Genomic DNA, 26,738 nt, shown 5'->3' on the forward strand with positions numbered 1-26,738 from the left:
TGAGATACAGGTACTGCAGCATTGAAAGAAGGCTTATCAGGATGAGTTTAGGTATAGAGTTAGAAATGATTTGATAATATGACATAAGAGACGCCATCAACCTGCTAAGTAATGAGAAGACTAGAAATAGGGGAAAGATGGAGTTCTGTAATGCAGCTCAGCTAAGACTTACCTTTGACTAATGTTTGGGAGGGTATTTAGTTAGCATGCCTAAGATCATCTTTCCATTTTCTGTTTCTTGCAGGTTATACAGAGAATATTTTATACAGTAAATAGGTCCTGGTCTGGGAAAATAACTTGTAACGAGCTCAGGAAAAGCAACTTTTTACAGGTACATAGTATCTAAAATTTTGCTCGATAGGTGTTTCTACAAGTTTAAAAAACTGTATTAACTAAATGCTTAAGGGAGTAACATAAGTAGCATTTCTTCCTTTTTCCAAAAACTAGTGATGGATCAATTGCATTGATTCTCATACACTAGAATGTTTAAAAGTCGTCATTTAACTAGAGCTGTAGCAGTCTGGATCATCTCCTAATTCTTCTGTGGACACATTAGGTTTCTACCACCTGTGTTCAGTCTTTGCTGTCATGCTGCATGGAGTGTACTGCCTCTGAAGATAATTGTTCCACTGAAATGGTGTTAGATATTAACTTGGTTATGAGAACTCAGATCATTCAAGAAATGTCTTAAAAATTCTTTAATGTGTTCTATTTATCGTTCTGATAATAGAATGTGGCATTATTGGAAGAAGAAGCTGATATTAACCAGCTGACAGAGTACTTCTCATATGAACATTTTTATGTTATCTATTGCAAATTTTGGGAGCTGGATACAGACCATGACCTCTATATTGATCGGAAGGATTTAGCTCGACATAATGATCATGGTATGACAAATTACACACCTTTGTTTACATGTATTAAATGACCTGTAAACTTTCATTTGAGGAAGTGGTTAACTGCCAAGGCCAGTGTTTATGAGGCTGTTGGTATAGCTGATCCTGTTGACTCAGCGAAATAAAGCAGGGCAAGTAATCTGTGACACTGCTTTGTGTTTAGCAATACCAAATTTGAGGAAAATTCTGATTATGAATTCTGCTCTTGGAAAAGAAGTAGAAGAGAAAATAAGTTTCTAAGTGTGTAGGCTTGATCTAAAAGGAAAAAATGACTTAAGTCTTGGTATATGGCTGCATTTGGCCATTTTGGGTTGTTATCTTGGAATCAATCCATTTTACTGATATTGTTTAAGTAGCATGGCTCTTATGGCAAGGTATGCAAAGAGTAAAAAAGAAAGGCAAACATACATTCAGGCACTCTGCTTATTTTAAATTCTTGTTAGCTGCAGTACATCTTGTTTTAATACTATTTAGCAGCTTTCTATTTTCTGCACTCAATATACAATGACTGTCATCCTGTAGTCTTGCACAATTTTACCTACTTTAAATATTTTGTCGTGTATGGAACTACTGGGGGGTTTTTTGGATGCTTTGTGTCCATTGTCATCTTAAAATTATTCCCTTGAGGACTGGAAAGCTTACTTAAGCACAAAGCGATTATGGAATACTATCCCACAGTGAAAATAATAAACACAGTTCTAATTGAAAACTTCTGAAAACTTGCCTACTGAAGTCTGATGACACTTTAGGACACTGAGGAAGGAGAGCTGCTTTCATTTGAGTGGTTGCTCTTCTGCCTTAGTGCACTAGAAGGGAAGCAGAACTGATACAGTGCTACTTTTAATTTAGTTTTGCATCCTTTAAACCATGGAATATTGGTTAACGCTTAACAGCTGCTGCTTAATGAGAACTAGAATAAATAAGAGCATAAAATGGATATGATTACCCAACTTTAGACTTCTATTTCTCACATGTCAAAATTAGATAATCTGGTTTCATCAGTCCCTTCCTTTTGTACTGTCACTGGTCTAAAATTAGGCTAGATCAAACACTTGTTCAACCTTCTCAACAACATACTTTAATACTTTCTTACAACTTCAGTGTTTCAAAAGTAGGTAAGAAGAAACAGCAGCACATTGTCTGAAACAAATTTGTTATCCTACATTTCTGGGGATAAATATTAAGTAGGGACTAGTGTCCTTACTAGAATAATATGGTGATAGCATCACTGTAAGTACATAAAACAGATGAACTATTTGAATGGTTATAACCCCCTGCTTTACCAGTATTCCTACAATGCTGAAAAAATATTTCAGAGCTAGAATAATGAGCAGTAATTCTTCTGGGAGATTGGTATCATATGCTGCTTTGAGTACCATCCTCAAATTCTTCAGGATAAACTGAATATCCTTTACAGAGGTAGTGCTCAGTTAAGACATGTCTCTAAAATCCCTGAAGTGGTTTCAAAATAGAAGCATGGATCAGAACCATGTCAGAAATAGACCTGTGTCAGAATCAGTTGGGTATGCTCATTATGTGTGAACATGCCAATTCTATTTTGGCTCTTTGCCAAAACCAAGGTCATATAAAATGTAATGGCACTTGAAAACATGATTTACTTGTCAAATAACTGGTAAATGCAGTCTTATTAATCAGCCAATTTTATTACTTTTATTACACTGTTATTTCTGTATCAAGTCTGAATTCAAAGCTGGTTCTAGCTTTGGTTTGGAGACGCTTAAGTGATCGTTTCCAAGAGGATTCAAAGGGATTAATGAGCACTACACTTGGTCTTTCTCACAGATGTGTATATATGAGGGTTCCAGTAAACTCTTCGACTAGACAATATAAAGCAAAAATAACTTGCATATAATTGACACTATTTTAAACCTTTTTTCACAGCAATTTCAAATAGGATGATAGAGCGGATCTTCTCAGGAGCTGTAACAAGGTATTTCCTTTGTATGCTGATCTAAATGCAATTTAGCATTTGCATCTTATGTGACAGTCCCAGAAAAAAATACCTTCCCCTTGAAATGGAGCAGTGAGTTTCAAGATTTAGTATAGTAGTTTAAACTGTAGTAGTACTAGAATGCTCTTGGAACATTTGGCTTAGTCCAAATTCTTTATTCTCCTTTCTTTATCCATACGAACACTTGCCCTTGGATATATTGTGTGGCTTAGCAGGGATGGGAATGAGGAAGGGAAGAAATATTGGCATTGTTGTTTTTCCATCCCTCAAACCTGTAAAATTTTCAAAGGGAATCTGGCTTTACAAATAGCTATTTGTAAAATCAATGCTTATTGCATCAGCAAACTTAAAAAATAAGTCTCCAGTTGAGTTAATTCATGTTTTTGACAGTCATTCTTCATTTTTCCCACTTGGATTTACACTTCTGTCTATTTATGGCATTTTACTCTTTTTTTTTTTTGAAACATTTTGCAAGCACAATATCTGCAGCTAGAAAGTGACTGATAAAGAGCAAAAGCTGAAATGTGTGAAATGTCACTTGGCAGGCATATGTCTAGAGCTTACCCCTTTATGCGAGTGTTTTGGGCAAGACAAAACATAAACCATATTTTTCTAGACATCTTGAGGATAAAACAAAAAAATTGATTTATTTTAGGAATGAAATGTAATATACCTAGGAACTGCCTACCTGACATTTTACTAGACAGGTTGACCGTGTGTCTTCAGAACGTATTTGGATCCTGTGTTCTGTGGTGTAATAGTAGAAACAGACATTTATGTTCTTGCCATGAACATTTACTTCCTGAATGTTTTTATTTCATTTTTATCTTCATATTTCCACTCCAATGCTTCTAGCTAGTGGAGTTCTGTACAGTTTTAAGTTCTCATCCCTTCTACCTGAACAGAAATTCTAAAAAGCATGTGTGTCTTTATATTTTTAGAAACAGATTGAGATGTCTCTTCTGTTAACAGTTAAGTGGTGGTATTGCTGCCCAGGAAGGAAAGCTGTAAGTCCTTCTGGACAGAGTGCTACCTTCCTCTTTACCCATCATAGTAGAAACAGAACAGAGCACACAAGCTCCATATCCTAAAAGATCAAAGTAGTCTGTGACAAGTCATCTGGTGAACACTGCATCATTTAGGATTAAATAAGCAGTTAATAGCACCAAGGAAAATAATCCTTAATTTTGGTTAGTAAAAGCCAGGCGTTTTAAAATAAATTTTCTGTCTGTCTTCTCATTGGCCTTCAAGAGGTAGAAAAGCACAAAAAGATGGGAAAATTAGCTATGCTGATTTTGTCTGGTTTTTAATATCTGAAGAGGACAAGAAGACTCCAACTAGGTAAGAATGAATTTGTGTTTTAAAAAAGTAAAGACTGAATTTAGTTTCTCAGTCCTTAAACAGGGACCAGTGATGCTGAGCTAGAACTCTGATGGAAGAAGCTAAACTATAAAATCTTGAGTAGAAGACTTGCGCAGTTCATTGTATCATTCTCATTTCTCAGTGTCTCCTACTGTTGCTGCTGTAAAACTCTATTTTAATGATTTTTAAGAGGCTAATTAAATGCTATTGTTCCATATGCTCTGTGCGGCCTACTCACATAAGGGTATAGATAAAGGAAATGGCAGTTTTTCATGATGCCAGTGACTGGGAAACTATACAGCTTGCATTAGCTGTAGGATATTGATAAGAAACCTGTTGTGTGATGTGTCACTGGCTTGTTCAATATGAAGAAAGAACTTGGGTTTTGATGCACAATTCAATTTTTCATTGGCTCCCTTGGGTTTTTTATGTAAAGCCACGTGTTTGTCATCTCCCTCACCCATCCACAGCTAACAGGTGTGTTTTTCAAGTGCAGTAATGTATGGCGTAACAAATACCAGAAACTCTTAACACAGTAGGTGTTTAATGACTTGCTATGGCATTATGGAATGTAATCTTAGGTCTAGTTTTGCATCTGTAAGTAGCATAGCCTTTAAAACAGGCAATGTAAATTCTTAGAATTCTGTAATAGCTTTGAGTAAACAGTTCTTTGCTATTAATTACTGACTTTCAGCATTGAATACTGGTTTCGCTGCATGGATCTTGATGGGGATGGTGCTTTGTCCATGTATGAATTGGAGTATTTTTATGAAGAACAGTGCCAAAAGTTAGATAACATGGCCATAGAGCCTTTGCCATTTGAAGACTGTTTGTGTCAGATGCTGGATCTTGTGAAGCCACAACATGAAGGTAATAAAATCCTTTTCTATCTGTAACTTCTGTTTCTCTGGATTTAGAGTTGGTGCACCTTTAAGAGCACTCAGTTGATCATACAAAGAATATGCCTTTAAGTTGTCTTTTCTCTAAAGTCTCTTAGTGCTTATTAATTTAATGGTCTTCCAACAGCAGTCCGGCATTCATTTTCATACTAAAATTTAATATGCTGCTTTAAAATTCCTTGTAGACTTTTATTTTTGTCTTGTAGCCACGTTTAGTCTTAAATGAAATATTGTCACTGGCTGAGGTGATGCTCTCAAAGCTCTTGACTGTTCTCTTCGCTTGCTTCTTACCTGTTCCAGTACTGATTTAATTGAGATTTCTTCAGAGGGAACAGTTTCTAAACAGTGTTTGTCTCTGTAGATCAGTAATGACTTACTTTAGGTTACAAGGCTAAGCTGCCCTTAGGAAATCCATGTCAATGTCAAAGGGTTTAAAAATAACTGAATACTAAACTGTTCTTAGCTTTTGGCTATTTTCTGTATTCATTTGAACCTTCATAGACCTGCTTTCTACCCTTCTGCATTTTACTTGTGTGGTCTTCAGCCAATGAAACCTGAGTTTACATTTTACACCTGAAAAAAAAAAAAAGAAAAAAAAAAAAAAAACCTCAAGCTGGTAAAACCATTGTAGCCGTGATGGATTAGTCTTCAGGGATTTGTTGAACTCAACACCACTGAGGTCTCAACACTTTACCACAGTTAATGCTAATAACCCTTATTGTGGCTATACTTTTTAACATGAATTTCAGTGTGTAAAATGACTTGGCGTACAGTCTGGTTGCTATTGTACAATCTGTACAATAGACTCTGCATTGCAACAACTGTAGAACTTGCCTGTCTGCTCTTCAGGTGATTGATAGGAGTAGCAACCTCCTCCGCATATCCTAATGTTTGCTATTTTTATGGTAAAAGAAAATTGTTGACAATCTTATTTAACGCTTTTGTTTAGCAAATGTAATGTGCTAGTGTTTCACATTTAGATACTTCTAGATGAAGCACTGAGTTTTTCTTACTTGAATTTCAAGTATCGCTTTAGTTGAGTGTCAGAGGGTGGTTCTGTTCACTGTATATAAAATTATGGTTAGAGAATCAATTATAGTTTTGCTTATTGCCCACCTTCTTTCTAGTATGAAGAATATTTAAATTACAAGAAACTTAATTTTATTTTTAAAAGGCAGTTGTCTTTTGAGACAATTTTTTGCATGCTAAGGGAATTGAAATAGCTCAAAACTAGAACTTAAAGCTTCATGTTCCTATTTAAACCAGGTTAATACAGATTTGCTGGGTGAAAAACACATTCCTAAAGGCAGGTGAAAAAATTTGTAAATTAAAAAGGACTGTTAAGTATGTTTTGGCTGGAAGCGCAAGCCCAGATATCAGTGAAATAAAGTGTTAGACCAGCACTGTATAGTGCATGAGGGGTGGGGGGCGCATTTGAGATGAGGTGAAGTAAGCTCCAAGGAAAGCATTTCCTATATGGTTGCCTACGATAGTCTCCCAAGCTTAGGGGTTCCCTTCCAGTCTGGGACATGATGCTTCTGAAAGACAGACATTGGCAATAATATTTCTGTTCTGCATTTCAAATGAAACAAGATTGATGTATCTGTTCTGTATCATGAAGATGACAAAAGGAGACTGTGGAACACAACCAAGATTAAAATTATTTAGGGCAATGAAAATGAAAACAAATTGTGAAGGGTTGATGGTTTGGTTTTTTTAATATAAAAACTGGGTGGTGTTTGAAAGGTGGATTAAGAAAAATTCTTCTGCCACTTTCCTATACAGAACTAGCAGTATAAAATGACATTTCACTTTAGATTCAAAACAGAAGAAGGCGCTTCCATACATTTATGGCTAAATTGCAATACAGGTTGCTACAGGGTGCTCTGTGTACCAAAAGGCAAATTAAAGAATTTGCCGAGACCTGAATTTAATTTTCTCAATTTCATTCTCTTTTTGTTGATCTTTGAGAGACAATGGAGGCATCTACCTGGGTGTTAGGCTTATGAGCTCCCATTGCAATAAATGGAAACTGAAGCTCAAACTAATGAACCAAATATAGGTGTCTAACTTAAACTGGGAGCTTATATAACTGGGACTCAAACCAGTTGCTTGGTTGTGGAGAGTTGCTGCCACTTGAGATGGCCCGATACACCAGACATCTGTGTGGGTCTGACAGATATGACACAGGTGCCATGAGGGGTTTATGTCATTCTGGAGCACCAGCTATAAGCCAGGCAGAATACATTAAGGCACTTCAGATGGCGGCAGACGCAAGTGTGGTGACCACTCCAAAATGGGATTCAGATTTTGCTTCCCTCTGATGTCCTTGAGTTATACTTTGTTAGAGGGCGGGACAGAACGTCAAGGAAATACTGTTCTAAGTCTGGCTCTTACTGAACTCTTCCATAACGTCTGCAGTTAGCCCCTCTTTGACGACAGAAGGCTGGCCGTATTTGAGGTGAATCAATAACAGGGAGTTTAAGGATTGCCATCTGTTGTTCCTTGTACGTCTGGTATTTTTCAGCCTTTCTGCCGAAGCTTAGTATTTAACTTAGAAATAAGGTAATATTTCTGAGCAACCTGACAAATACTTCTAACACTGAATGAATCAATTGATTTGAGTCTTTAAGGTATCACTTTATAAAAAACAAACAAAAGACCTCTGAGCATTTAGCTTTTCTCTCAAGCAGTAAATATTGATCAGGCTGGACAAGTGTGGCAAATTAGTCTCTATGAAAAATTCAGTTATGAAGCACAGTCACACACTGTCATCTTCATCATATGTTTCGTCTTTTCAAGTCAGGGAAGAGAAAGGGCTGCTGCCAGAGGAGGTGCCTACCTGCTACTCAAACACTTCTTGGGAAGGAATGGCTAGCTCACTGGAGATTTCTATCTCCTGAGGAAGCTTATTCAATTAACTTAAATGATCTTCTAACAGCTAAGTGAGGTAGACTGCATCTCGCTCCAACATACTGAAGGGCAGTAGGAAAACGGCTAAAGCAAGTAACAAATCTGAAACACTTAAGTTCTGTCCACTTTGAAGGACACTTCTCTAGGTGTGTATTTCATCTATTCACTTCCCTCCCATTGTGTTGAGCATCAGTGGCAAATGTTCTTGAGCATAATGATGACTTAACTTTTGAATAACATTCCTTCTTTTTGGAGAAAGGATAGTTTCAGCTTTAAATATCTTATCTCGTGATCTTCTTTACAGGAAAAATTACGCTGCATGATTTAAAGCGTTGCAAGTTGACAAATGTGTTTTTTGATACTTTTTTCAACATTGAAAAATACCTTGACCATGAACAGAAGGATCAGTTTTCTGTGTTGCGGGTGAGTATGAAGCTTTAAAAGTTTCTTTAGCTACATGCTCAACAATTAATGTTTTTGTGTAACTTGAAATGTGATTGTTCAGGATGGTGAAGGTGAAAGCCAAGAGGTCTCTGACTGGGAGAAGTATGCTGCTGAAGAGTATGACATCTTGGTGGCAGAAGAGGCGGCAAGTGACCAGTGGAATGACGGGTAAGAAACGTAACAGGAGAGCTGGTGCGAATCCTCTCTAACGTAGAGCCTCACCATCGCTATCATCCTTCATGCTATTTTTGTAGAATGCTGCTGTTTGCCATGATTAGCCATGTGCTCAGTGAGGGAGGAAGAACCTCGCTTGTATCTTGAATTAAATATTCCTTGACAGTTTGTGATCATATTGGCTTTGTCAAAGAAAAGGTCCCACTCCAAATTTTGGGAGGAGAGAAGATTTGAAAAAGTTTCAATACTAAACAAAATACAGTGTTACTTCTTGTAGCTTCTTGTTAAATGGATGAAGAGCTTCATTAAGAACTTTTGGGGGGAAAAATTGTCACTTCAGAACTCAAAATTATATCAGCTTACAAGTGGTTTTCACAGTTCTGTAAGAGTAAATAAGGTAAGAAATCTTGCTGTTTCAAAATCACTCCTCTACTTCTGCTGTGTAGCTTCCAAAACCTCTTGGATTCCAAGTCCAAGATACTGCTGTACATTGTTTTTCTTATTTAAAAAGATAAGGAAAACAAGTATAAATTCAAACTTGTTTTCGGCCTTAAATTGATAGAACTGTTTAGAGAACACACATTTTTCTGCAATTCCTACCTCAATATTCATTCCTGCATTTCCTACCTCAAAGCTGCTCTCTACAGCTTCCTGAGGAGGGGACGTGGAGAGGAAGGTGCTGAGCTCCTCTCCCTGGGATCCAGTGACAGGACCCACGGGAATGGCTCAAAGCTGCATCAGGGCAGGTGCAGACTTGACATTAGGAAGCATTTCTTTACCGAGAGGGTGGTCAAACACTGGAACAGGCTTCCTAGAGAGGTGGTCGATGCCCCAAGCCTGTCATTGGACAATGCCCTTAATAACATGCTTTAGTTTGGTCAGCTCTGAAGTGGTCAGACAGTTGGACTAGATGATTGTTGTAGGTCCCTTCTGACTGAAATGGTCTAGTCTATTCTAATACTCTGAGTTTATTGTTTAGACTAAATTATTTTACATTTCTGTATTTCCCACTTCTTCCCCTCAAGATGTCTGCTCTTGGTGAAGATAAAAAGCTGCAAAATTCGCAGCCAGTATTCTTGGGGTCAGATCACTTCATTTCTACAAAAAATGTGTTCAAGGTGTACTAGAAACCATGCTTCTATGGCTGTACACAGAAAGTGGACAAAATAGAAACCAAACTACAAAATGTTTTTTAAGTTAAACTTTCAGCTTATATTTTAAAATATATCTTAAATTTTCACTCTTCAGTAAATTTCTAACAGGTCTTGGACACTTAGTTTTTCAGGTACTTCCATGAAGTTTGCTCTCTCCATGGTAGAGGCACAGTCACCTTTATATTTCCATACAACTACAGCTTAAGTAATACAGATAATATTGTGGAACTCATGGTGTATAAAGCAGAATCCCAATAACCCTAAAACTTGGGGGGAAAAAAAAGCACCTTCGCTGTGTAAATACGCTCCTTAAGGAAAGGCAGTGTGTTAGTGTAAGAATAATGTAGTGGAGCACGCTGGGATGTGGAGGAGAGATGATGTATGACGCTTAAAAACATTGAGCTTCTCATTTCTTTTGAGCCTGGTGTTTGTAAATTCGGGCGACTCTGGTTGTAGGTTGCCCCTGCTTCTGGCATTAGCAGATTTATCACAGATCTAGTAGGAAAAACCATGATAACTAAAAATATTGCACAGCCCAAAAAATCATGCATTTTATTTAATTACTTTCTGCATCCCTAGTTGGGTTTGCATAGGCCTTAGCTTCACTGTTGGCCCTCCGCACAGAAGGATGAAAGCTTTTATCCAAGAGCTCCTGAAGTTTTCGTGCTTTGTTTCCTTGGAGTATGGTTTGTAATGCTCACTGTCTCCTCTCCATTAACTACCGCTTTGTAATTTGTCAGTGTTTGAAGATTCTTACATATGGTTGTGTATATGATGTATTTGGATTGCCTGAATAGAAACAAACATGTTATGCTTCATCTTACTGATTTCTGCCTACCTTTATATCAGAAACTTGTGAAGGCTGCATTTAAACTGCTGAATTGAGATTATTTTTTTAAAAAAAAGAGCAAAGTTAGGGTGCCTTCCAAATACTTTACCAAATAAGCAATGGAATCTAAGTTGTGAGCAAATAAATGACAACCTAAAGAGAAGGAAAGTATTCTGATCTGGCTCAGACAGGCATTGACAAATGTGACGTAAAGTTTGAATGCTTTCTAAAAGTGAAGGTCAGCAAAAGTGTCTTCAAAACTCAATACAAAAGTAGGGCTGTCCAAATCTTTCTTTCCTACAAATTTCCTGAAGAATGAACCTTATTTTCTATTGCTGAAGCTGAGAGAAATACAGGACTACTAAAAGTTTTGTGGCTGCTGTTAGAGTCTAATGAACAAAAACATTGACAAAAATTAATTATGAGTATTTTAAGTTACTGTGTTGTGCGAAAGACTTCCTTAAAATCACTAACTGTACTTAAAGGGTTGTAACGCCTGCCTGAGCTCAGTGGCTGTTTGACAATCCAGTGTAATTTTTTTATTATCTCTAAGGTAAATAGTTTTCCTGTCGTTCCTATGAAAGCAGTTGATCTGAAACTTGGGAGTAGTATACAGAAATCTCGAACTAGGCTGATTTCTTTGCATTCACATGAGCATTAGAAATGCAAGGAGGGCAGGGGAAAAAAAGGGACTTTTCAGAGGTGTTGGTGCTGTGTGGTTACATTTTCATAAAAACCTCTGTGCTGGGAAGTAGCAGTAGACTTTCTAATACTGTGAGAAGTAACTCAAATAACTTTAGTGCCCAAATGTGTAAAACTGGGAGAGCGCTTTTCCTTAAATATCTTGGAAAGGAGTAAAAATGATATTCCGTGAGACCACTGGAGCTTTGGAAGAGAGTGGGATTTTCATTTGGTCCGATAATATTTGAATAACAATCTTCGGAGCATGGGATGGATGGATGGAACCTACAAATAGTGTGAGATCCTCGTGCTGTCATTTTTAATGACTGGAAAAGCTACTGTCATGCCTCTGTATCAGCATGCAAGAAACAAATCCAAAAGCAAAAGGTGCATTCAAGATGTTGCTGTTCAGAAAAGAAAAAAATAAATCCATCCCAAAAAGGTGGAATTAATGGTGTAGAAAACTATAAATTACAGGTTTGTGAGCCAAAACTGTTGTTATGGTAGAATGTGCATCTTTCTCCCAAATCCTTGGTTAGAGATGTGTATCTCAGTCAAGTAACTCTTAGGGTGCCTTTTGTTTCCTGTTCAAATCAGTGGTGAACTTGTGGGAGAATCCCAATGTGTTCTGTTGACCTCCTGTGCCCTGACAGATGCTCACACAATTGAGGCTTTAATACCCCTGGGAAGGATGAAATGACAAAAAAAGAAAGAACCAGGAACTACTTGGCACTCAGTGCTTTATCTTTACCTGATGATGTTATCAAAGCATCTTTTGTTAATTTCTTTTACTGAAAATGGTGGTGAAGCGACTTAATATGTTGACTAGGTTTCTCCCTGAAGTGTTTCAACAGGATTGCGTTCACAACTGAAAATGCTGTTCTTCTTCCCACCTCTGCTATAAATGCTACTCTGTTTCAGTCTTCATAGTGGATTCTTAATATTTAACTCTTTGCCTCGTGGCGTTCCCTGAAAGAATACTTCCGATAACTACCTAATGCCACTGTAGTGTCACATTTGAAGAACAGACACCGCAGAGTCTAAAGCTCGTTCTTTGCCTAGTCTTGTTAAGTGGATGGAAATAATCACCTGTGAGATGAGATTCAGTTGCACTTGGGAAGATGTGCAGGAACCCGAGTCAACCTGGCCCAGGAAACGGTCAGTTCTTTAATCTGACATCCAGAGATTTATGTTGAATTTTTTTAAACAGCTATCAATTACAGATTGATCCCACCTAAACGGTGCTGAAGCACATATTTTTAAATATCAGCCTTCAGCAGCTTGAGTTAGTTAAGCATTACATTATCCATCTGTTCATCTTCGCAATCGGCAGGAGGTTATCCGTAACTGTAAACAAGTGGCTTTTGCTTCCTAGTGTCTGCTTTAAATACACAGTTGGTTGCTGTCACCTCCTCATGCTCGTGTGCATTTGAATAACGCTTTCAGTATTCTCTCTCTTTGTATCTACTACAGGTGTGGTTTGTTCTTCCTAATTCAGCCTAACTTCAGTCGTCTTGGAAAGAACTGGAAGGGTTTCTGTCAAGCACTTAAGTCTTGCATTTGACTATTTCTAACTTAGGAGCAGTCGCCCGCTAGAGCAGTACGTGCTTTGAACCCTTTCAGTGAAGCTGCGTATCTCACTAGTGTGAGTTCTGCACGCGATGGGAGAATAAGCCAGCTTAAATTCAAGTAATTATTACAGAAACCTAGGGCGGCTTCTGCTTGCAGGTTTCTTTACTGTAAATACCAAATATCGGAAATCATGCCCTTCCTGCAGGTGCCTTGTTAGGGTTCGAACACTTGGGTGCTTCCTAACATTGTGAGACTCATTTTTGGTTTTTTTGCCCGTTCCTAGGTATGAAGCGGAACTGAATCCTGAAGACCATCAGAAGGCCAACGTCCTAAAGTATCAAATGGAGAAAAGACCGTTTTTTGAAATGCCTTCCCATCTGGCCGATGTAGACTTGGATGAATACGACTACGAAGAGGACTTTGAGTAGCGGTTACTTACAGTCAGCACTTGCAGGAGAGAAGGGACAGTCTGCAGCAGGTCTGCTACACACCTATACTTTTCAGTGGGGTTTGTTTCCAGGAAGTCAGCTTAGTTTTGTGCTCAAAATATTTAATCACTACACTACCTTTTAAATAAAAGAAGCGTATTTGTATGGAATGATGAAACTTTTTGTACTTATTCCTTAGTCTACAGTTTGTAAAATAGATAAAAATATTTATTTACAGATGTTGCATAATTCCTTTTTGGAAGAGTAACAATATTTGACTTTAGAGAAAAGTAATCTATTGTTTGAGAACTGTATAATTCTTTTTAAGTTGGTGTGTGGTGCACTGACCATCTCCATCCGCATGTGAACGGCTGTTCCTGCCCTGGTGTGGGAGGTACAGGGACAAGTTTCACCTGGCCAGCGCTGCTTATCCGCTCCCAGACGGCCCTGGGGTTTTTATGCCTCGGCAAGGGAGAGACGCGACTGTGGGGGCATGATTTGGCTCTCATTTACAAATAGTTCCATTTGATGAGCTGAGCACATCAGTGCACAAGGAAAGCGAACGCCTGAGACGAGTTGCTTCTCTTCTCTGTAGTCCTTGTTTGCCCCAACTTTAATTTTGCCTGCCCTTTTAAACTTCAGTCTTTTCATTGATGTTCATTATAGATTATTTAATAATGAAGTCTGTTTTAGTGTTCATACTTGATCCCAAATGAGTGTGTTCATTCATGTAGAAGGAACCAATTTTTTTTTAAAATCCTTTGTATAAGTGGTACTTGATCAGTGATGTGCACTAATTTGTTGTGGGCATTCAGTGCTTTTGTCTGTCCCCCCTTTCAGTTGTTTGCTATTGACACATTCCATGGATCTTCATCAGTGTCACAGCAGCTTGAAATTGTTGCCTCACTCTTACTGTTAAACAGATTTTGTTGGAGAGAAAAAAAAATGTATAAAAAGATGTAAGTTATTTTTTGGTTGCAGTGTAGATCTATTAAAAATGTTTAGATATTATGTTTGTATTTTCAAATAAAGATTTTCATACATGTAATTTAATGGTTCTAATTATGTTATGCACTGCACACAATTAACTTCCTATGATTAAAGAACCATTTAGGCCAGGATGGGTTACACGTGAATGCAGTCTGGTTTGATAATTACACCAACCTGCATTTTCAAAGCAATTAAGCTCTACCAGGTTTTTCTTCATCCAGAAGACAGGGTTGCTGGACAGCCGGAAGTGGCACAGAGCAATCCATTGCAGGGAGCGACCTACGCCCCTCTATCTTAGGGATGAGTGGCGTTGCTTATCAGCTGTACCAAGGCAAATCTAGTCCTTTCAATGCCATTCAAAGGACTCTTAAGAATAAAATCAGGGTTGATTATTCCAATTTTAACGGAAACTCATCAGTGTCAAACCTCTAGCGCTGGTGAGATACCTTTCACTATGTGCCCCCACTTTAGAGTTTTTCAACAGCCAAGACAGAGCCTTTCGGTTGAGCTCTGTCCCCCAAGGCGCTGTGGGAAAGGATGGCCAGCTGCCTTTCTAGAAGCTGATCCTGAAGATCTGCTGCTGTTCAAGAGGTGGGGGCTCGCTGCTTTTCCCTGCCTGAAACCCTTCAGCTAGACAGACACGCACCACCCCTCCCACACCCCACTTAGAAACAGGGCTTGTAACTGGCAGGTAGGGCCAAGGGCTTTCTCCTCATGCACCACCTTTTCTCCATGGAACAGCGCAAGCTGCGGTGCTGGGAACGGTGCTGCAGCAGAGCCTGTAGCTGCGGTTGCTGCTTTGTGAAACACAAAGTGCCTCTTAAATCCTGCTCCCTATTATAGTTTTGATAACCACGGGCCTGTTTTCCTAAAGGATGTGCACAGGTCTAGTAGAGCAATTTATGGTGGTATTGGGTAAGGGCCTTTTCTTGCAACACGCAAATTACAAAGTCTACTGAACTTCCCCCCAGAAGAATAATTCCCAGCCCTACTCCTTCATTACAAGAATTAGAGCATCTGCATGTTTGATGTGGTGCCAGGAGTTAAGTGTTTTCTTAGTCTAAGTCCAGCTGTAGTCTGCCTGCCTGGTAAGCACTTGGGTCTAGAGCCACGGATCCAGATGGACAAGAACATCGCTGTCACAGACCAGGTATAGGGGAGTCACAAGGGACGTGAGAGCAAGCCAAGCAGGGTGAGAGGCGGCATTAGCTTGTGGGGCGCTGCCTCTCCCCACACGTTAGCCTACTGCGTACTTACCTACACAAAATGCAACATAATGGTTTTACGATTGCCTGGGAGCCGTTCTTGGCTTTCGCTTCCGTGTTCACGGGAGGTCGCTCGTCAGCCTGGCGCGTAACGGGGCAAAGCACAAGGCCAGCAGCACTGCTGCTCGTCTGGCTCCAGACACGGTGTGGGAATAGCACTTGCACGTCCAGCACAAATGGGTAGCAATGGTTATGTAGTTTATTTTACAGTTACAATCCAAAATATATATACACACACATCTATAAAATAAAGGTGAGTGATAGGGTTAATGCAGTGTACAATCCCATACAGCAGTGGCAAAGGGTCAGGAAAAGCAGCCAACACACCCCAGCCTCCAAAACACTCTTGAGTAAAGCACAGTTCCCAATTCTTAATGGGAAGACTTGTTCTGAAGGGCCATATTTACAGCCTATTTACATTGTCTTTTCAGGCTTTATATTTTCCAAGTAAATGCCACATGATCACTGTGCATGAAGGATTTCTTCCAGGGGAAAATACTCAGTCAACTGGTCCGCTGTTTCTTTCTTTGTTATGTAGAAGCCTTGCTGCAGGTCTCCTGGGAACACATCCTGACCCCCCCCACAGACCAGTAACACCATCGCTGTAAGCACTAGAATTTAGAAATACTTTTGGAGGATTTGATCCAGGTTTTCCATCTCCCAGGCACGAAATGGCACTGCCACACCACCGGCCATCACCCAGCAGGTCACAGCTGGGCCAGGCTCCTTCCTCCCCGGGGTCAGGTGCAAGGAAACAAGTAGATCTCCATCTTGGCTAGCTCAAATGGTAAAGGGTACATCCAGCAGCACGCTGCCCCGCGCTGATCTGAGCAAGCTTGTCTCGTCTAGTTTACAGAGTCTTTGACTCAGTATTTGTCAATACCCCGATTCCAATCCGTAGGTTGGGAATTGTTCCAAGGCCGCATCGAGGACCAGGACACAGCAGAGTAATGAAGTGCGTAGCGCCGACAACCTCAGAAGTGCGACAGCCAAATCAGTAACACCACGAACAGCAACGTGGAGCAAGCAACCGCAGTGCTAGTAACTGGCCCTGGGTGGAGGCCTACGGGCAGCGGTTTGACTGGATCCGTACCTCCTGCTCTGCCTTGGTTGATGCCATCGTAACCCTGCTTTCAGTTAAACAGTTTGCAGGAAAAAATAGTAGTGTGTTCGTCACTTCCATTTATCCTCTCAGCTTCTTAACTAACTGTCCTACACCAGAAGGAAAAAAAGATTAAGTCAGTCTCATACTATCAAGAAAACATAAGAGCACGTAAGGCATCAGAATAAAAGCGTAGCCTCTAGCCATTTAGCAGCTTGGCTGTAGCTGGCCCTTGGAAAGCATTATATTTAGCTTCCACAAAAGGAAAGAAGCATTTCTACACCACAAGGAGCCCAGAAAAGGCATTAAAGGGAAAGGCCACATGCTAGATAAGTAAGTAGTGCATTTTTTTGTATGGCTTCAATCTTGGTCCGCAGATTCAAATTCTTTTATTATCTGTCTTCAGTAGGAGCTGTTGCAAGCATGTGGTTCAAACAGTCTACTTTTTAAAAGGCATACAACTGGAAGAAAAGATAGAAGTCCCTTTTTCTTTCTAGTCCTCTTAAAAAAATTCTAAAAAGGAGAAAAGGAAAAACAGAAACAAAAAAAACAAACCAACCCCACCACTCAAATATGCAAAGAAACCATTTCTTCAACTTCACAGGTAAAATTCATTTAAAAAGTCAAAAATCAAACAAGTCTTCAAATGTGGCTCTTTTAGATCCCAGAAGATCCCAGATAACCAGAGCCACTGGAAATGAAGGGGTTGCCTAAACCACTGCAAAAAAAAAGAAAAACCTGGCTGCCCAACACAGGGTTTACATTCTGGTAGAAGTTCAGAGAGCAGGGGGAAACACAGGAGAAAAACCTGCAGGACCCGCTCAGCCCCTTGCAACGGCTGACACAGCAAACCCTTAGAGGCTGGGAGGGATGTGAAAGGCTGCAGCAAAGGAAACCTCGTGGCCTCTTCTTATTTTTTCCCCCTTTCAGTACAGTCACCGCTGCAAGACCCCCGGTGTACAACAGCCTGTCTGAGTCCTTCGCTCTGCCGTCCCAAAGGGCTGAAAGCCCTCCCCTGCTGCAAGTATCCATGCCAGGGCTGATCTGAGACCCAGGCAGACAGCTGCCGGTTTGCCAAACTATTATCTGATCCCAAAGGCAACCGGTGCCCACAAGACAAGCCCCAGGCTACGCTGGCTGCCACTCCAAGCCCACAACGTTCGCATGCTTCCCTTCAAATCCCCAGCTGGTCTGGGGACAATTTAATCTCCCCAACAGCCTTGACTGGAAAAGGGCAAGAAACAAGGGACGCTCCAGCGAGAGCCCCGGGCTGACCAGTGATCAGACACATTCCGAGTCTTTCGATCTAAAGAGCACAATGCAAACACCATTCTGAAGCAGACATTCCCTGCAAGCCATGCAGCAGTGCCATCTCTGCAATGTGTCAGTAACACGAAGCAACTGCAGCAAATGGCTCTTAATCAAGGAGCTTCACAGGATGGGAAAAAAGGAAACTGGATCCTCCTCTTAATGCATCCTAACTGGTGTTCAATGTACCTAAGAAGGATGTCTTAGATGCTACAATAAGAATTGCCTTAAAAATGCTGATTGAGCTGAAGAAGGAGACTACAGCTGGAAAGGGAAGAGGGGAGAACCCCTTTTCTCAGCCCAAAAGGGGCCACAAAAGAGCAGCCCCTTTGCTCCTAGATGGGTACTCACAAGATTCTGAACTCACATTCCCCCACCTCAACTACAGCTGTCCTCAGAGCTGGAAAACACGATCTGGAATTACCTGGTCTGCACCAATGACATCAACATCGACATCTTCAGTTGTGTCTTCTGCTTGACCCCTCTCTGAGACATCTTCTGTCTTAACTTCATCTTTGCTGCAAAAAAAAAAAAACAACAAACCACACACCTAAGTCCTGAGAAACTTTATAAGAGAGGCTGCACATTGCACAAGTGTGCTCAAGGCAGAGTAGTTCACATATTAAGATCTGCTGCCGAGATACCCATGCAAGGCAGCCCAAAGTTTCTGGCCCAGTATTTCCCAGGTACGAAAGAGGTTATGCTCTGAGGAATTTCCAACAAAGCCATTCAGAAACAAAACATTCATTTAAACAGGGGCTACCTTCATGTTTAATACAGTTTTGTTCATTTTTATTTGTATTTACCATGTCCATCCAACAAGTGTCCCAAAACCTGGAAAAGCACGCGTCTTTCTGGGATTTGTATTTCATCTTTTAACCTACCAATATGGGAAATGGCACCTAACACCTCAATAAATGAACTGTATTAAAGGAAAGTATCCCAGCTGAACACTTTGAGTGCTTTACAGAGCTCAGAAGTAGCCTCCAGACTCCCCAGTTCTGCAACACCTCTCTTCCATCCAAGTTCTGTGGGGTTTCACTCAGGCATGTCTGCGTGCTGCACACAGACATAACACCTCTTTAGAAGAAAGTCACCAGTTACACAGTACTTAACAGCAGATCTGCAGAGACAAGAATCCTCTTTCATTTCCAGAGATGCAGAAAATACTCAGCATCTGGCTACAGCAAACAGCCAGGGAGCAACCCACACCATAGCCCTCTGATCCAGACCAGAGATAAGGGAATTGGGACCAGGAACCCTCCTCCTTGCTTGTCTTTTCCTCTGCACAGTCGAAATTAGTCCAAGAAGGCACGGAAGCCCTGTGACAGTGGGGGACAATCAGGCTGAAGCAGCAAATGTAGATATCAGACTGAGGAAACAAGTACAACCTGTCCTTGGGACACAGCCCATAAGAAAGACAGGAGGGGCACACACCCGATGCCCTTTGCCCACAGAAGTATTACAAAAAACAGAAGCAGAGGTGGACAGAGAGACCCCAGCTGTCAGTACCAGGACAAGCAAAGGAGCTTGTTAAGACATAAAACTCTCACCAGTATCTTCTCCGCAGCCCTCCTGGGCAAAGGAATGGCAAATGTTCCTGCAAGTGCATCTCTCGAGATTTTAGCTTCTTTCTGCTTTTCCCTGCGGCAGAGGCAAGCTGGGAAGCACACTGCAGGTCTGGGGCTTTGAGCGCTGCTTCAGTCTGGCTGGTTTCAGGCAAAGACCCTGTAACAGACAGTAAACAGGTTTGTTCTTCAGCCTCACCCTCACAGGTCTCCAGAAGGACATTTCCAACATGCTCCCCACAGCAGTAAAGCAACAGGTCCAAGCTCAAAGAGGGATTTGGAGCAAAGCATTCATTTATTGAAGGAACCAGCTAAAAGTCACATAAAAGAAAATCAATTTAATTTGCCCACTGGTCATTTTTGCAACGTAGATTTATGATCTTGGCCCCAGTCCATAAGTGCTATCAGTACTGCTGAGTCTACCTAACCCTCAAGAAAGGAGGGCCTTTGGGACACAAAGGAACAAGGTGACCTGAAGGCAGGACACTGAAAAGAAAACTTCTGAGAAAGGGTGAGAGAGATAAAGTACGCTCTGGAAAAATTCCCTTCCTCCACATACAACTGCACATGTCCACAGCACTTAGCATTTTTACTGGCAATTGTTTTCATCATGGCTTTTCTACATTTAGTTAAGTCCCACCATATCCATGCAGTGAATACCTCATCATGGATTGGAAGTCCATGACAGCTGCTGAAGTCCCGATGCAGCCCACCTAACTGTAACTCATCTAAGTTAGGAGCATCATCTTACAGGCTCCCTAGAAATTCAACTGAAAGAAAGATCCCAGATGACTTGGCCCAGATCATCTGGGCTGAAGAGCTGAATCGACTTCTGGAAACATCTCTCTTATCTCAATTATCTACAGGGCCTAAAGCAACAACGCTCTTAACAATTGAAAGCAATGAACCAAGTCTCAATGGCACAGACGAATGCCAGAGCTCAGTACAGAGCAGAATTCAAGATTATCTGTATTCAACTCACACAAAGTCTCCAGACCAACCTTCCTGCTACAGAGGGATGCAGAGGTCTTTAAAACAACAAAGCTGAAGGCAAAAGCCACAGTTCAAATTGGAAAGCCCACAACACCCAGCACACTGTGGTACTGCTAATGCAAAGCGTGAAATGCATTTTTGCTGGGACAAAGCAAATACCGCTGATCCAGAACAGGGAAGTTTTCATACCATTAGACAATTTCCTTTTAAAAGAAGACGGCTTAGATGTGCCCACAGGGGACCACTCTCCTGAACTGCCGAGGACAGAGCTCTCCTCATCTTCATTTGCCAGTAAAGAGTTTCTGTACCAAATCAACGGCTGCCATTCATCTCCTCTGCAAGGCAGTGGTTCTGCTATATACCTCTGTAAGTAACCGTACCTGGAGAAAACCAAAAGCAAGAGTAAGAAAACTCAGTATCTTTCCCCTCAATTTCTAGGGAAGCTATTGCTAGAACGGCATTTTCCCTTTACTCTCCAAAGGTGCAGACAGAACTGTCAAAGAAAAAGAAAGGGCATCCCTTTCCTCAGAAATACCTGACAGCTCTGAAATAGCTGAATTTTTAAAATGTAAAAAGCTAAAAGAGTGATTGAATTGTAGCATTAGAGCAATGCTTGATTAACAGGAATTACAGAATTACATCAGTGTCTAGAAAGAATTTCCTGTGCAGGAAAAGTCACTGCCAGTTGCTGCTGCCAGGATCAGTCTGAACGGAGCAGAACTCTGCAAGGATGCAGCCCTTCTCCTGGCCCTCTTCTGCCTCATGGACTGCAACGCAAAGGAGACCCCAGGCAATAGATGCCCCTTGTGATTCAACAGTACAGCAGGTCAGGAAATGGGGTGCTTATGCCACGAGTGCCTGTTTTATCACAGTTTAAAAAAAAGAACCAATAAACCCACTTTTCTATAATATCATCTCAAACTCAATCCAATTCTCTCAGGTTCCCAGTAAAATCTCAAGTGTCTGCAAGAAGCAGCTAACAGCTCTGCAGTTATGACAACACACTGGTTCAAAGCCCTTTTCTGCCTGATTTGATCCAGAGACTTGACATGGGGCCTCCCTGAATCCCAGGTAAAGCTATCACCTTTTCTGGAGCAAAGAGGTCTCCTTCAAACATTCTTTTTGAAAAACAGGACATTCCTGACAAAGCCTTTCTGACCCATTCCTGCTTCCCAACAGTAAGAGAAGAAAACCAAAGACTGACGCAGAATTAGAAACTGGATACTCACTACATTTCAGCTACAGCTCATCACTTTAAAATCAAGCCCAGCGTTGTTAAAACAGAGCCCACCTTAGCAAATACCCGAAGTGACAGTTTTAACGCTAGCCTGTACAGTACATTATTCTTGCTTTGATTAGGAGTATGGCCTGGAAAATATCAGACATTTCATTTGCTTTGCAAAACAAGAAAACCGGTGCTAGGAGGAGGTTAGGGTAAGCACTGACTCCGAAACAATTAGAGTCCTGGACTCCGGGGGCCCCAGGGATCAAGCAACCCTGGTAATGGAATTTGCTGGTTTCAAACAAGCATGTATTGTAACTACCGTTTTAGGGCCTAATCCAACTGCTATCAATGTCAATGGAAAGACTCCTAGTGATGCAGGAATCAGGCCCTTCATGCAGCTTGTTATTCAGTAATTCATTTCTTGTGTGCATTTTGTGGCACAGAGCAATTGACAAGTCAGATATTTTACTGCTACAGCCTGGGCAATTACAGGGGAGGAGGTTAAAATCCATATACTTTGATGGTGTTGAAATATACTCCTTTCTAACAAATGCCCATATTCTGTATCTCATCTGTTACAGGTACGTTCACATATGCTAACATACAGACCTGGACATCAATCCTATGATTAATAATAAAAATGAAAATAACCAGATGTTTATTTCTAAAAGTTCATGTTGACCTAAAACATTCCATTCAGTAATTTATGACAGAGCTAAACCTAAATATTTCTAAGAGGAAATATAATCTCCAGCCCCTGCAAGGCATTTTAGGCCTCCGAGAATAGAAACTGTTACTCTGGAAACATGGTCTGAATGTAGTTGTGGATAAAATGGCCATTTCCCCCCTTGCGAATTTTATTGTTTCCCATTTGTTCCTAGCAGCAGTGGGAAGGTCCAAAGCAGTAAGAACTGAAGTAAAAGAGCATTCCCTGCTAGGTTCCGTATTTCCCGCAAAAGTTCTCTCTGAATAAACCTACCGGAATGTATCTAATACATTCTAATCTAATTCTAATTCTATCTAATACATTCAGGAATATACTTCTGGAATACATCCTCTCGTCAAGAAGTTAAATATAGACCTGGGAAAAAAATTATCAGGATTTAGCTTTAAATCTGCCCATATCAACAACAAATTATCTTCCTCTTGTTTCATTAAAAATTACTCCTTGGAGGTAAATGAAATTACAAAGTCTTTCAAGGATGGATTAACAGAAATCTACGTATTACACAAGTGCCACAACACAGATGATAACAGCTCTTTAAAATCCAGACAACATGGACAGAGTTGTACAGAAACTGTACAAAACAGGGCCTGGAGCCCCTCTCCTACAAGGACAGGCTGAGAGAGTTGGGGTTGTTCAGCCTGGAGAAGGGAAGGCTGCGGGGAGACCTTATTGTGGCCTTCCAGTACTTAAAGGGGGCTTACAAGAAAGATGGGGTGGGACTTTTGATCAGGACATGTAGTGATAGGACAAGGGGTAATGGTTTCAAAATGACAGAGGGTAGATTTAGGTTAGATATTAGGAAAAAATTCTTTACTGTGAGGGTGGTGAGGCACTAGAACAGGTTGCCCAGACAAGTTGTGGAGGCCCATCCCTGGAAGTGTTGAAGGCCAGGCTGGATGGGGCTCTGAGCAACCTCATCTGGTGGAAGGTGGCAGGGAGGTTGGACTAGGTGATCTTTAAGGTCCCACCCAACCCAAACCCTTCTATGATTCTATGAAACCAATTCTAGTCATAGATTTCAAAGATTCTCTCCGAGAAAAATGCAAGAATAGAAAGGGAAGTTATCACTACCCATAGATTATTCCCTTTAGATCTACCAGGGGTCATAATCAGTATATGCCAAATATTTTTCTTCTGTATTTTGCATTTGGGGTTTGACTTAATTTTTTAAATACATTGTGTGGATAGCTGGTAACTGTTAATACATTGTGTTTGTCATGTAAAGTAACAGAAAGTAGACATTTTACCACTCTTGACCCTTGTTATATAAAAACTGTTTGATGACACACACAGCCCCATGGAAGTTAACCTGCAATTTAAGACAAAGTGACACAGGAGCAAACAAGTTACACAGGCCTCAGCAAGATGTGATGGTTGGGGTTTTTTTCCATTTCTGCTGACTTCCTCTGCAAAGTGGAACTCTTCTTGTCAGGTACTGGAGTGATTTGCTCAGAAATTCAAAAGGCAGATGAGTCTTAACGTTTCATCTGACATTTCCATGTCTTCAAATATGGTCTCAGGAAAATGGAAATACCTGTTATATATTTTGCAATAGTTTTTACAGTATCTGTTAATAGAAGACGGAAGTGCAGAGATCCAGATCCAAAATAAGCAGCACTGACTAGGGAAGTAATGACAAAGGTCAAGAAGGAAGAACGTTATTCCCTTCTCAAAAATGACTGGGGTTGCGGCAGGTGAAGAAGGGAATAAAAGACATAATCATATACCTCTGTTCAGATGCATAATGCCCCATGATGCCAAAATACAGCTATCATTCTTATACTATTAAATGTAAATATTTAAGTCACTGTAAAACATGGGCCCAACTGGATCACGGCATATTCTCCTGTAAGTAGTAACTTCTTGAATTTAGATGTCCGCATTATGAATAGCATCATGTATATTTCTATTCCAAATATATTCCATGGAACTCACATACTTGAGTCCTGAGGCTGTGGAATTAAATCATTACAAAATAACAATTGGGCACTATCTGTTCCTCAGTCTTCTCTGCTTTACTTTTCTGTTCAGAAAAGCGTTCTTACTGCTCCACTAGCCAGTCAAGTTGCAAATCTCTTCAAACAAGTTAACATTGCCTTTGCTTTAGAAGAATTGCCGTATGTGGCCATAACTATGTCCAAACAGGGTCTAGAATGCATACTGCACATACAATCTGAAATAACTACTACTACAAAATTCAACAAGTGTCTCTCACGCTAACAGCCTCAGGGGCAGACTGATTTCAAAGGTTCTGTGAAAAGCCCTTGAGCAACTTCTGCAACACTGAAGGTCAAGTGTCCCAAGTACAGGGATACACGAAACGCAAACTGTGTATGACAGCATACGAGAACTTAACTTACACTAGTCTTTTGTCTGGCTTTAGCAGCTTGTTGGAAAACTCACTGATGATTAATAGAAAGCTCAAGTTAGGAGGCAAGCATTTGCCATCTACTCCAGTAGCTCCTCGAAAAGCAAATTCAATCCCTTCCCTATTGGAAGAAAAAAAAAAAAAGAGTAATAAACCAGACAACTAACAAAAGCAATGACCATAGACAAAGTGATGTTACGTGGCACATACTTGTGTATCATGGCTACAGATTCCCTAGACTTCACTTGGTCCCAGCCAAATGTCAGTGAAAAGCGACGAGCAAGTTCTTTCATATTTGTGAAGGAAGCAGAAGAGAAGTCCACACTGCTACTGCTGTCTTGGCTTTCTGCATGTGTTTGGAACAGCTGCAAAAGAAGTCTCAGATAAGCAACCATATGCAATCCTACAGGCAAACAAAACACCAGGAGGACACAGAGACAGGCAGAGTAAACAACAGTTAGCTTACACAGACAGAAGCCTTACGAAAGAGCAGTTAAGTCATGTGCTTCAGAAGCACACAACTGGAACAACAACCAGGAACTGATAGAAAAGATGCTGTTGTGCTTAACAGATAGACACAAATTAAAAAATAATTTTAAAAAATTATGTGCATAAATAGACAACCAATTCCTGAAGATGATGGCTCCACTGACCCCATCTCCCGTTGGGACTTCTGAATCAAAAGCCCAAGAGGCCTAATTTGCTTGAGAGGCTTTCAGAATATCAGAATGTAGATATAAAGCAGCAAGTTTGGCAGTAACGTAGTCCAATTTCTGAGAGTGAAACTGGGTCAAATGCGTGTCTCAAGCCCAATTAACTCTGTTTTGGGATTTCTTCCTCACAGAACATGGAGGTAGCTTGTTGTCTTCAACCTGTTAACTTTCAAGGTCAAGCAAAGGCCAAAAAGGGTCTGTTGTCTATGTGATACCTAAACACAAAGTCCTGACTATGTCAGCAGAATATATGGAGCCAAATGCTGCTTAGCCTCATCTAAGCTCAGATTTCAGGGGCTAGTTCACAGATCTAAGTCCCTGGCAATGCCTATGAAATAAGCAAAGCTCATGTATCAGTACCCCCTGGGAGGAGCCTGCCCTGTGGCTTACAGCGTGACTCTAAGCTAGAAGCAGCTCTGGTCATGGGCAGAGCTGGCAAAAGCAGCTGCTAGAACAGCTAACTGGCCTCATCAGTCAGCAGCTGCAAAAGCCCCTTCAGAAGAGCTGCACCCCGCTTTCTTACAGAAAAAACACTGAAAATACTGGGGATTAGAGCTGCCCAGCCACAGAATAATATCCTTAACCTTTGTTATAGTTCACAGACACCTACCATGTCCCAAGAAACACTCCATAATCTCACATCAGTCCTAACACACTGTGCATTTGAAGATTAAAAACGAGACAAAAAATCGTGCACAAAATTACATTTTAAAACAGATGTAATGATTTGAAAGGAGTTTTAATTGCGACTCGCAACACCAACATATACATAGAAAGTACCGTCAAGGAAACAATTTCTTCCACTAGGTTTTTTAATTAATTTGAATATTTATGGCAAGGTAGGTAAAAAACTCCAATATTAATAAAGCTGTCGTAAGAGACGTACCTGCTGCAGACAGAGAATCAGTGTCTTGGCACTCTGAATTTTGTTATTGTGCCTCATCCTGCTTAATGTTTCTTTAATTATGTCTCCAAAATCATTATAGGTCTATTAACAACAAAACAAATGAGAATTATCATTCCCCTCCTTTAGCCCTGGGAGTAAGCAAAACACATGACTCTGTTTATGTCACACAAGAAGTTCCTAAAACAGTCCCAATACCAGAACACCCAAGCTAAAAGATGAAAACTGGACTTTTTATATTATTTCATATG

General features: G+C 40.5%; 2 protein-coding genes across 11 annotated transcripts in view; one reads left to right on the forward strand and one right to left on the reverse strand.

The window, feature by feature from the left end:
- Positions 1-14,372, forward strand: part of PPP2R3B (protein phosphatase 2 regulatory subunit B''beta) — a 51,636-nt gene extending 37,264 nt beyond the window's left edge. For both annotated transcript variants that reach the window (XM_064437856.1, XM_064437864.1), the window contains 8 exons: positions 245-331; positions 731-887; positions 2,799-2,847; positions 4,120-4,209; positions 4,925-5,100; positions 8,347-8,465; positions 8,548-8,654; positions 13,180-14,372. In XM_064437856.1, the coding sequence (XP_064293926.1) occupies positions 245-331; positions 731-887; positions 2,799-2,847; positions 4,120-4,209; positions 4,925-5,100; positions 8,347-8,465; positions 8,548-8,654; positions 13,180-13,324 (930 nt within the window). In that variant the 3' untranslated portion in view covers positions 13,325-14,372. The remainder of the gene's footprint in view (positions 1-244; positions 332-730; positions 888-2,798; positions 2,848-4,119; positions 4,210-4,924; positions 5,101-8,346; positions 8,466-8,547; positions 8,655-13,179) is intronic.
- A 1,384-nt stretch (positions 14,373-15,756) lies between these two features.
- LOC104051940 (cohesin subunit SA-2) overlaps positions 15,757-26,738 on the reverse strand; it is a 63,244-nt gene continuing 52,262 nt past the window's right edge. For 7 of the 9 annotated variants that reach the window (XM_064437895.1, XM_064437925.1, XM_064437911.1 and 4 more), the window contains 6 exons: positions 26,470-26,571; positions 25,081-25,235; positions 24,863-24,991; positions 20,740-20,930; positions 19,543-19,717; positions 18,514-19,311 (listed from right to left, as the gene is read on the reverse strand). In XM_064437895.1, coding sequence (XP_064293965.1) covers positions 19,101-19,311; positions 19,543-19,717; positions 20,740-20,930; positions 24,863-24,991; positions 25,081-25,235; positions 26,470-26,571 — 963 coding nt within the window. In that variant the 3' untranslated portion in view covers positions 18,514-19,100. The other 2 variants (XM_064437935.1, XM_064437943.1) reach the window with 2 other exon arrangements.

This window comes from Phalacrocorax carbo, chromosome 1 (genome assembly GCF_963921805.1).
Source record: "Phalacrocorax carbo chromosome 1, bPhaCar2.1, whole genome shotgun sequence".
NCBI lineage: Eukaryota > Metazoa > Chordata > Aves > Suliformes > Phalacrocoracidae > Phalacrocorax > Phalacrocorax carbo.